The sequence below is a fragment of the Strix uralensis genome, chromosome 1 (assembly GCF_047716275.1).
Source record: "Strix uralensis isolate ZFMK-TIS-50842 chromosome 1, bStrUra1, whole genome shotgun sequence".
Taxonomy (NCBI): domain Eukaryota; kingdom Metazoa; phylum Chordata; class Aves; order Strigiformes; family Strigidae; genus Strix; species Strix uralensis.
In genome coordinates, this window is record NC_133972.1 from 139,799,079 (window position 1) to 139,811,336 (window position 12,258).

A 12,258-nucleotide genomic window follows, 5' to 3' on the forward strand; every position below is an offset into this window, starting at 1 on the left:
AGCAATGGCTTGTATTCTGTTACTAATTCTGTCAAATAGGATTTGTGCAACCCCTTCAGTTATCCTCCACAGATTTTCTAAAGCGTCAAGCTCATAAGACTTCTCAAAGCATATGGAGCAAAGAACACAAAATTAGCTGGGTGACAGTGGAGTAAAATTCCTGCCAGCTCCCCAGACAGCTCACAACAACCTCTATAATTTCAATCCTGATAGATGGCACTCACTGTCTGTCATGGTTCATGTTAAAGAAGCCAATAGCTTCTAGCACCTTTGCTAAGCAAAAACACACACTCTTCTTTCTCCAAACCAACACACATCTTACTTGGCCACCTCTGGAACTGGTGTGGTAACATCTCAAATGTGACAGCTGAATTCTCACTTTTAGTGATTGCTGGTGCAGGAATCTCATGAGCAGAAACATACGAAAAGAAGCAACATGTGAAAAGGCGAGAGGGTAACGATTCAAGACAGGAGGAGATTTGGAGGTTGGCAACATAAGTATTTCATAATGCATCTCCTAGAATCAGATAGTTTGGTTACTGTGCACCATTGAGCTAGATGTTCTATATCACATAAATGCTTATTAGATACAAAATTATTACACTGGTCTCTGTGTCCCTGTCAGCTACCTCAAAAGGAGTAAAACCTATATTCCTAAAGCATATATGACAATATCACCATCACATTCCCCAAAACCAGGGATCTTTTTTCTGATTCTACCACAAACAAGGATCATACCCATGGACAGACAGGTAGACGGACTTTAATCACAACCCCCCACAACGCAACAACGCAAAGGTATTTTCCTCCCCTGCCATGAAAACTTATCTAGCTCTTGTATGTATGTGAAAATTACTTTTCTCAATGCCTTTAAAAAGGAGTACTGCAATATCATGTGTCTATTTCCAGTTCTAAGCCCACTGTGAGAACTCTTACAACAGCTTTGCCCTGTCCTTGGAAAACTGGAGCCTAGAGAGTTAAAGTTTAACAAAGCCATATGCAAACGAAAATATGTGTACAGTGAAAAAGCAAGGCACCCTTAGTTATAGGGGTCACCACCAAGTACACATTGTGTACGTACAGTTGAGAGCAACTAAGATAGCCAATGAATACTGCTTTGGTTATCATATTATACTTGGTAACTGGAGTGGGCAAAGCATACATACCCTGTTACATTGGCTCTGTTGATTAGCAGTAAAATATTAACACCAAAATCCAATCATGTTCGACTGTTTGCCCATATTCCTGGCTTATTATCTCCTCAGAGCTGAAAATACAAACTTTTTAAAGGTAAATGGTACAAAGAAAACAAAATTCAACTTATATTCAACTGTCTTATCTTTGCAATTCTTGAATTTTCCACTTTTTGATGATTCAAGAAATGCTGGATGAGATGTGCAGTGTCTTAAAGGGGTTAACATCTTAAATGTGTAAGCTAAATTATGAGCAATCTTACTCAAATATTTTACCTACGAACAACCTTCAATATAGACTTGCAAGTTATAGACTTTCCTTTTTTTTTAGAGAAAGAGAAAAGCTGAGCCGATTAAACCAAAAGGAGATTCAGTACAAGACAGGATATATTTAGGGCAGTGGTAAGAGTTTGGTAGAAACAGCTGGAGGAAAAGAAATTTTTCTCTACTAGTAGAGCAAAAATTGGAAAATGGGTAAATAGCTTCCATTGATTTCTGCTGGAGGAAATGTTCCATCACCACACTTTTTTTACCACTAAAAGAAGCTGTGATGGGCAATTAAGCTGGCATGTGGTAGCCTTTTCACCTGGAGTGGGAGGGATTCTACTAGCCATGCCCAGTTAGGCAGTATCATGAGGATAAGAAGAAACTGAAAGATGGAACAGCAACTTCACGGACTAGAAAGCATATGTGTCCAGAACATCTGCGCTTGAATGCTGTTAGAAACCTCCTATTCCCATGCACTCGAATTCCCTTCTCTTCGTTGCAATGATATACAGAAGGAGTAGCCTTTCAAGGCCAAGCCTTCCTAGACACTATAAACAAAAATCTTAATCTGGCTTGGAGATCAAAGACAAAGAGAAACTAACTCATAAATAGTTAAAAGTTAAAAATTAATCCCACTGGGGCTCCAGTCTTCTATTTTATGCTGGTAAAGCTGCTGCACCCTAGGGAAACCTAACAATATTTCTTCAGTAACTACCAATGATTCTCTTCCACACCCAAAGATTTAACTGTACCCAGCAAACTCCATTAGCACAAAAGCACTGTCAGTACTATGATGAAGTCCTGGCAAAGAATTTACATTTCACTTACAAGCTACAGGCTGTCACCTCCTCCCCCATTCATGTTACAAAATGTTTCACAAAAACCATCCTGTTTTGAAGAAGTTTTTGCATGCAGGAGACAGATTTTTTCCAAGCACTCCATCACTGAATGGAGGCACACAGTAACCTTGTACCAGAACAGGAGGAGTTGTTAACAGGCTGCAACAACAGTGTTGTTACAACACCACCATGTTGATTCATAAGCAAAGCTGTTGCTAGTCTGCTAGTACAACCTACTAGCCTGAGAGATTAAGACCAGTAACAACTCTATTTTCAGTATTTTGGTTCTTCCATTCACACATTTCTTAGTGAAAAGTATCTCAAATCCAGAACATGGAGTTCTAAACTCTGGGTAGACAGTCTTGCTTTTCAAACAAAACTCCTCTACAGAAAAAAACATTTTTAACAGTGTAAATATTGCTGGAACTGACTGCCTGTTACTCTCTAATTAGAAACCTAACTTTATATACCTTCAAAAAGCTCTCAGGTAAACGAGGTAAAGGTTAAAAATTATGACATTTAAGAAAAAATTACCTGCTACAGTCCATCTTGCTACTTTCAGAAATCTAAAGAAAAGATGACAGTTCCTACAAATTAAAAAAAAAAAAAATCCTTTGTTTCCTAATCAACTGGGTCATTCAAGAAAGCCCCTGCAGAGTATATCCCATAATTCAGGTGATATAATTTGTCCCAGACTCCCAAACTCACAAGCCATCCAGATACTTGATTATCACAACCCTTCATGAATTCTTCCTATTCAATGTTCTTCTGCTAAGTTTTAATCAAGGCCCAGAGGAGGAAAGAAAGATAATTGCCTGGATGTGCCCAATTAAAGCTTCAGCAGGACACATAATAAAACAGCTTCACTAAATACTCTGTCCATAAAAAAATAATACCGGGATTTGAATTTGAAGAACTGTTTTTCAGTTTTGCCTATTTTTGGCTGAATATCAGATTTTCAATCTGTACTGAGAATGTAGAAGCAGATTAGTCTCCTCCTTCTCATTTCTAATAAAACATGCTAACATCTGGCAACCCAGTTCTAATGTTATTTTCCCAGACCAATCCATACCTCAAGTTCTGAATGTCAGGCATTTTGCACATTTCTCTCTTTTTAAAGGAACCAAAAGGCAATGAATGAATCTTTTAACAAACTACTTACAAATAAGTTTCCGCCACTAACCTTTTGTTCTTCTGAGCATTTAAAAGCTTCACTAGGTTATGGATTAGGGTAGTGGGAGGAAGGATTGCTGATTTCTCAGTTCAGTAACAGTATACTATCTTCACATGCTCCAAGATATTCTAAAATATTTGATTGGAAGGTCAAAGCAACAGAGTCCTCTTCTAAAGGGAATAATATGTTTGACTTAAGCTAAGAGACAAGATCAACCTGAAATCAGAACTACAGTATAATTAAAGATAAATCAATAACTACACACACACACAAAACACTCTGTACTCCAGTCTCAAAAGCTTTTTGCCAGATAATCAAATTCTTTGCAATGAACTTGTCATTTTAAAGCAAATTAAGTGAAATCCACTAATAAAGAATAAAATGAAACTGACAGCTAGTCATCTGCTTTATAAACAGAGTCTTCAAATGTACCAATGCCCAGCACAAGCCTCTCTCATTACTAAAAACACAAATAATTTTATCTTTTAAGGATAAGAGTCTGACATTATTTGAACTGCTTCAGTTAAAGAACTGAATTTAAGACAATAGCAAGAGCTGGCACAATGAGGGTAACTATGTAACTAGCAGGGAATTTCTCACCCTTATAAAAACCATTCCAAAGGTTGGTAACTGAGATAAACCACTGTGTTCTGACAAAAAACCTTTTGGAAAGAAAAGGGGCAAAATGTTGGAAACTGCAAACTGTAACAAAATTTAAATATTCATCAAATCTGTTTCCCTAAATACGATGGTGACAGAATTTCTAACTTCGGAAACCTCAATTCAGTCAGTTTCCCTGCCCCTTCTCATTACTGGCCACCAATTTCCAATTAAGAAGAAATAAATAAATCTATGTGAACAAGTAGCATCAAATTCTATGAAGCTTTTTATTCCAGCAGACTTTTAGAGACAATATTTGCTATACTCTAGTAAACTATTATCAACATCTATTGACATATATACAGGATTTTCTTCTTGAAGCTGATCAAGAAGCATTTTTAATTAAGTTGAATACAAAAAGATGCAAGTTTGTAATCACCTAAGGAGAAACTATTATTTTTTAATACTGTGTATGAAAGTATGAATAGCTAGTATTCTCAATCAGATCACTAATTATCAAAACCAAGGTGTCCCTCAATTCCTGCTCTACCACCACTACCTTCTGTCCTTTCTTTTCTAACACATTAATACTGCTCCCAGGAAGGCAAATGATGGGGTTCCCTCCCTTCTTCCCCTGCCACCCCAGACTGATATCTGTTTTTCATCCCAGTGATTAAGGTCACCTCAGACAAAAACCAAACAGAAACAAAGAAAAAACTGTAAAGGCTGGCACAGATTCAAAAATACTTTCTGAAAGCCCGCAACTATCAAAAGCAGGCAGAAGACAGGTTACCTGACCTTCACTCTTCACAAAAGGTTGCTTACTGGCTGTCTCGGCTGTGTCCCCTCCCAACTTCTTGTGCACCCCCAGACTGCTCGCTGGTGGGGTGGGGTGAGAAGCAGAAACGGCCTTGACTGTGTAAGCACTGCTCAGCGGTAACAAAAACATCTCTGCATTATCAACACTGTTTTCAGCACAAATCCAAACCATAGCCCCATACCAGCTACCATGAAGAAAATTAACTCTATCCCAGCCAAAAACCAGGACATCCATCTACTTTATTTTCATTTGTTTTTAATAAATGACATTATAACAGGTTTCAATGAATGGGTAATATTGTCTCTTCCTCCCTCCAAAAGGCAAAAACCCAACCCCCAGCTGACAGTTCTGTCACAGTCCTTCACTACTTCAAAACCATGCAAGATGCACAAAATTTCTGTCTCCAAGTACCAAGCAAAAGATCTTCATCGTCCTCCTCCCCTCCGCCCCAGTGGAAACTTCAGCCAATAAACTCCTTGAAAGCTCATCTCTCGCTTGTAAACCAAGGCTACATAAGAGACGTGATCATTATACCCAACACATTTGTATTTGTTGAACAGGGCCGTAACTATGGGTAAATTCAATGGAAGTCATGCCTTCTCTCTTTCATATTAATAGGTGTAATCTAATCACATAATCTCTGGGAGTATTTACCAGTACAGTCTATACCTGCATAATATATATAGTGAAGATCCTTTAGTCTGAAAGTCTTAGCTAGGTAGAATTTGAGCAAACAATTAAAGAAAGTGCTTGATCACCGAGTTTCACACATTGTTTGAGCTAAGCTGCTTTAGCTTATTAATTACAAACTCAGAGAGCTTTCCAAGGGAGCAGCTTAACAAGACAACATTCCCTGGCTTTTGCAAATCTATTGTTTTCTCTTTTCCCCTTCTCAGAGCTTGCACAGCTAGGCCTAAAAACAAGTACAAGACATTATCAAACTCTGAGCAAAAAATATTTACAATCAATCAACTGGAGTTAACTATTCCTTACAATAAATACCTGCCTGCTTTTATTTTCCTGATTTGAATCATATACATTTTCATGAGATACCGATGTTCAATGTGACAGATTGAAAACATTCGTGATTTTCTATGCTTTAGCTATATAGTTGGTCTATTTGGAAGAAAGATCTGCTGATAACGCTCAGGGATGCTGGTTTCAGTGAACTTGTTTACTACTGCTTTCTTTTTTGGAAGCAAATTCTTCTATTCTAGCTCAAAAAAATGTGCAGTTGCTGCACAGCAAAGTGCTTCCCAAAATTATGTTTATGCAGGTAGGTACAAAAACAAGCAAGTGAGATTCCTTAGGGCCCAAAGCCCTAACTTTTATTTTATTTATCTTTACTGACTTAAAGACTATAAATTTTAAACTTCACTTAATATTCAACTCACTTAAAAAGTTTATTTTTAAAAAATCCCCAAGATTAACTCATCTTGGCAAAATAACTATAAATTTTGCATTTATCTTGCTTTACTGTAGCATGGCTATATGCCAAAGCTAATATACCACCTACCAGTACAGACTGATAACTGAAGGTTACATAAAGGACTAACAACCTCTTAGTGGACAGGAGAAATGCTTTTTAATCTCTGCTCTTTCTGGTCTCAATTATGGTATTTTCATTTTTCAGCTTAAAAATTTTTATCTTCAACAGTGTTTCACCAATGGCACCACTAAATACTTCAAGTTGTCACTAACTACCAATAACTTCAGTGTGTTTATATACCAGAATTGGTTATATAGTTACAGTAACCACTCATTTTATTTTTCTAAATATTTTATCTGAAACAACACAAATATCATCCCATACTGTGACATTTAACAGAACAGAACACATGTGCATCAACACTGAAGTTCCAGTCGATTGAAAGCTTTCCTCACTATAAAGTTGGGTTTGTTGGGGTTTTTTTGGAAGATATGTTAAAAATAGTTTAGAACTTTTTCCTGAACAAAGCTGTCAAATAAGTAAAGAGAAAATTATTTCCAAATTATTAAATAAAAATGCTGCCAATACTGAAGAAAGATTAAGCAATAAGCAATTGTTCTGAGAACAGCTGGAAATACAGAACTTCCACTAAGACTAGAAGAACAGATAAAGAATAGAGCCAAAAGCAGGTAAAGAATAGAAGCAGGGAAGTGTAACTGAAAGTGTAGGTAATTTTTCTTGAGATTTCAGTGGCCTGTGCAAACTTCCCCCATCCCCTACCCCAGTGGCTGAAAACACTGCAGTGAAACTCATGGAAAGCTTTTCTATTGCTACTGGCTTGTGTTTTGTGATAGAAGTTCGTAAAATTGGTGATCTCAAACCATAACATGAATTCTGCATTGTCATCTAGCACTATTATTTTATGAAACATCTGTTTAGACATATGTTTTGGAAAAAAAAAATATTGCTGGAACATGACTTTTCAAGTAGCACTGTATTTTGATGTGTGTATCTATTTTGATGGAGGCCCACCATCAGGAAGTTTTCAAGGGCAAAAAAAAAATCCTGATAACACAAATGCATGGTGAAGGCTAACATTCTCCACTCTTTACTAAAGCTGTTGTGTCATTAATTACATTAGCTCCGTATTTAATCAGATTTAAATATCTACATGTACAAATCTCATGTGCCTAACTTTAAAGACAAGAGGTTATTTTGGTGATAAAATGCAAACCTAAAACTGTTCCCATAGACGTGTTTGTGAAAGCTGTTTAAATATGTCCAACCATAATTCCGGGTTTGAAGTAGCCTGGTATTAAAAATGAAAGGAGGGGAAAGGTAAAACGGTAGTAATTAAAGTGTCAGTATTATGGATAAAGTCAATCTTTTGAGCTTAAGATGCAAATAGTTGATATCCGTGGGTTGAGGGAAAGGCCTTAATTATCTAACACTTTGTACAGCAACGATACGTTATGTACATTTTCAACTGAACTTTCTCGGTTCTATTTTTTACCTGCTCTTCTATTCTTAATGCAAGTTCTGTGTTTCCAGCTGTTCTGAGAAAAACTGTTCATTGCTTACTATTTCTTCAGCATATGCCACATTTTTAAGTTATCTGTAGCTTCAGATTACTAAAGACGCTATACCAAGTTTTCTAAAGCAAATCCATTCTACTTACACAGAATATTTCTGGGTTTTTTCAGGAAAAAGTTGCACAAGCTTGGGCTTTGACTGTGAAACATCTTGAAAAAATGTTTTTCCTTCAAGATTTGTTTGGGGGGTTTGTTTGTTTAAGAAAAAAATTATAATTTGCTTAAAGTTATGCATATCAGGTTTAAACCAATCCAGCAGTGGCAAATCAGCCACTCCTCTGGACAACACTGTGGTTAGAAAACAAAACACAGGATCTCATCAACACTGGCTTCTATTATTCTAGAGGAAAAGCGTTACAGAAAACTACCATTAAAGAATGTCCACACAAAGATCACAATAAATTTAAATTATACACATAAAGGCTCAAACTCACAAGTTTTACAAGTTACTACACATCAACTGAACTACAGTAGCTCTTCAGGTTGATGTTCAGTGCCACTGGCAAAAAGAGGTGATTTGTTACAGTTTCTAAACTTTCCAGGTAGGCTGACTTAGAACAGGCTGATCAGATAACTCTAGCTTTAAGTTAATCAGAGACATTTCAGTGGATCTGTAAAAGTAAGATGTAATTAACCTAGGGCATCATACATTGCTGTATAAAATTACAGCAGTTGAAGTAGTAACTAAAACTTATTTAGCATACCAATATATCATTCTTATCAGAAATATAAATAATACTGCCATAATGATATGGCTATAGACTCCTGGCATAGTTAGAGACTGCAATGGGTTGCACAAACATTTCAGTTAAACACTGCGCATTTAAAAATACCATACATAATCTGAAAAATGATGTCTCCTTTTTATCTCAGGCAACTTACATATTAAACATTATTACTAATAACAATAAATTAAATGATCCTGAACTGAAAACCACTTAAAGTTACATACAACGGTTTCCTTCGTAAAATGTTTTTTGCACTGAAGATTTAAATGTTAATCAATAGAAAAATTCAGAGCCTTGAAATCTTGCTCACCTGGGAAGGTGTCTACTACTGAGAAGCTTACTAATTTTACAGTTCACTTACTAATTTTTTGTTTATGTTTCCTGTCTATTCAAAAAAAAAAAAACCAAAACAACAAACCAGACAATTCCTTCTCCAATTTGCTAAACCACAGTACTAAATTAGTAGTTTACTAAACTCAGGAAAAGTCATCACAACATCACATAACTAGTAACATACAAGAAGCTCCACAAATTTCCTCGAATCCCCCATCAAAACACAACAGAACACCATTTAAAAAAAAAAAGTGTAATCTTACAGCTGGTATTTCTAAAATGAAAGCAATTACAACATTAGACTTACCATGGCTGTATTTTCAGGAAGTGAGTACTATCCTCCACACATAACTTATCTTACATTTGGGCAACATTTGTTATTCATATAATCCTAAACAACTTCATTTAATTTGTAATCACTATTTCCCCTTTACAGAGGGAGCAACAGAGATAAGGATGAGGCAAGCTGTAGAAAGTCATTTATTAGGGCAGAGACAGCAACACAGCACGGGTTTACAGTCCCAGAGTGTCTCCTTCAAGTTTCACAACTGACACTTCTCCCTAGTTTTCACACAGTTTTATAAAAGATACCACTTAATAAATTATTGCTTCTCTTTTGCAGTTATGCTTGTGAAAGTCCGAAGATTAAAAGAGCAGCATTACAGTAACACATTTGCCAGATAGAGCTGGTAACACAAAGGCAGATCAGCCTATCTGTCTAAGCTACTGCTAAACGAAGAACATTCTGTACAGTATGTTCAAGTTCTTGATCCCATTTCATTTCAATAACTCAGAAAGACACACCGTGGGGTTTTTTTATGCTTCTAAACTCCATGAGCAGAACTTTTACCCCATAAAGTTCAATGTTTTGACATTTTAAGTCTTTTTAGCTATGTTAAATCCAGGCTATGAGGACAATTAAACTAGTTTCATCCATTTTTAACACGCTTTCTGGGCTGTTCCATTACTAGTGACAAAAAATATAAGTTATACCAGACCAAAATGAAAACAAGAAAAAGAAAAGAAGCAGCAGTTTGAGAAAGAAAACAGAAGTGCTAGATCATCCAGATCTAAAAACAAAGTGGAAAACTGTAAAAATTCAAGGACAAGCAGAGCAGTTACAGGTGAAATAAGGAAAGACAGGGGCCACTGCCACAAAACCCAAAGATCTTTTTTCCTGCCCCAGTCACAAAAAATCCCCACCCACTCGGAGCAGCACACAGTGAAAGTGATCCATTCTTCCAGAGCAATTTCTGCAGCTACTATTTAAGAACTCCTTCGGAGAAGGTATGAATAAATAATTCAGCTGGAAATACCTGTCAAGCGGCAGGATGTTTCATGCTACTGTACCTACAGCAACCCCATCCAACCAAGTAAAACCAGACGTTATCTGTCCACAGGACTGACACCACACTACAATCTCATTTTACGGAGAGAAAGAGGACCCCACGGGCAACACGGGCACACAGCTTGGGACAAAACTTGTCTGTCCCAGCCCCCCTGTGCCCGAGAATTACAGTGCCGTAACCTCAGAAACGCCCGGGAAGATGGATTTGTTGGTCACATCCTTCGACACCGTCCTCACGGTGACACCAGGAGGGTCTCCCTGACACACACCCCACACACACACACACACCCGCTACGCTGCGGCCACGCCGCCGGGAAAAGGGGACGAGACCGTCACCTCCCACGGCGCCCGGAGAAGCCGTGGCCTCCTCAAACCCTGCCGAGGGCGAGAGGGACCCCTCTGCTTTCCCCTCGCCTCCCCAAAGAGAGTGGGCATCGCTGCCAAGCCTGCCCCGAGGCGACTCGTCCCCCCCGGCGACCGGTGCCTCCTGCCATCCTCCCCCGCCCGCCATCCTGCCCCGCCCGCCCTCAGTTGCGGCTCCCTCCTCCCTCCCCCGCCGCGGCCGGGGCCCGGCCTCGCCCCTCACAGCCTGCCCCCGCGGGTCTCGGCTCCATCCCGGTGCCGGGCCCGCCCTACCCCGCCGGCCCCGGCCCCACCGAGCGGCCGCCGGCCCCCCTGCCCTCGCGGCCGCGCCGGAGCCGCCTCACAACCGATCCCCTCAGCCGCTGCCCCGGCGGTTGCTCCGCCCGCGCCGCTCTCCAGAGCGCACCACTACGCACACGCCCGGGGAAACGGCTCCTCCCGACTCCAGGCCGCCGCCGCCGCTCGACCGCCGTCCCCACGCCCCAGCGCTCCCCCGGCTCCGCCGCAGGCTCCTCACCTGCATAGACGCCATGATGGATCCTCCCCCTCCCCGCTGCGCCGCCGGCCCGGGCCCACGGAGACGCAACGCCGGGCGCCCGGCCCCTCCCCGATCACGTGCCCGCGCCGCCGGCCCGGCGTCCGCGCATGCGCGGGGAGAGCGCGAGGAGAGGCCGCTGGCGAGCGGCGTCCTTGGGCCCCCGCCACCGCGGGGAGGGGCCGGGGGAGGTGCCTCGCCGGCCCGTCGCGGGGCTCTGCCGGTACTGTCCTGCCTGTGCTCGCCCCGCAGCGGGGAGGGGCCCGCGCCGGGTTGCCCTGCGGCGGAGGACTCAGCCCCGTCGTCTCCCGCGGTGGGAGCGGGCCTCAGGGCCGGCCATCACCACCACCACCGCCAGCGGCGGCGGGCGGGAACGGGTTGACCGGCCGCTCTGCCTGTCAAGGTTTTTAAGATCTGGACGTCCATAGTCGTTATGGGGTTTAGCTAATGCCGGCTGTGCCCTTCTGTGGGTTTCTCTGGGCTCCCCTGACGCCTGGTGTGTCCTGGCGGGGAGGTCGGACTGGGGGTCCGCAGCAGGCCCGGCCGGCCCTGCTCCGCTCCTCGGGCTCGGGGCCGCGGGGTCGTTGGGTGGTTTGCGGTGGGAGAAGGTCTGCCTGCGGCTGCGGTGACGGACGGGTCTCCTGGCGAGGGGAGAGTTTCCCTGTGCCTCCCGTGCTGCTCTGCTGCACGTCTTCAGTCTCCAGATAATAAGATCTTTCTCTGCTGGTAGTCCGGTGGCGTACCTGCCTGAATTAGCATGGGTATATTTTAAGTGGCAGCATTTTTGGAGCCTACATTTTCCTTTCCTGGACTGGAACATTCCCTGTCCTTTGCACCGGATGATTTTGTGGTAACTGTGTAGGTGAAAACAAACAAGCACCGCTTGCTAGAAGCAACCTGCATGCAATCAATAAATTAAACAACTTGCGGAAATACTTCATAAAGCAGTTATTCCAGCTATAGTATTTAAGAACTAACAGATCCTTAAGATAAACCTACAAGATGTTTTTCCAAAGACAAACCTGTAAAACTCAATC

The 12,258-nt window shown here is 41.2% G+C and overlaps 1 protein-coding gene across 2 annotated transcripts in view; it reads right to left on the reverse strand.

Annotated features, from left to right (window-relative positions):
* The window catches only part of UBE2W (ubiquitin conjugating enzyme E2 W), a 34,106-nt gene extending 22,818 nt beyond the window's left edge, over positions 1 to 11,288 (reverse strand). For both annotated transcript variants that reach the window (XR_012630761.1, XM_074883011.1), the window contains exon 1: positions 11,204 to 11,288. Coding sequence is in view for 1 of the 2 variants with exons in the window: in XM_074883011.1 (XP_074739112.1) it covers positions 11,204 to 11,218 (15 nt within the window). In the remaining variant the exon portion in view is untranslated. The remainder of the gene's footprint in view (positions 1 to 11,203) is intronic.
* Positions 11,289 to 12,258: the final 970 nt, after the last annotated feature.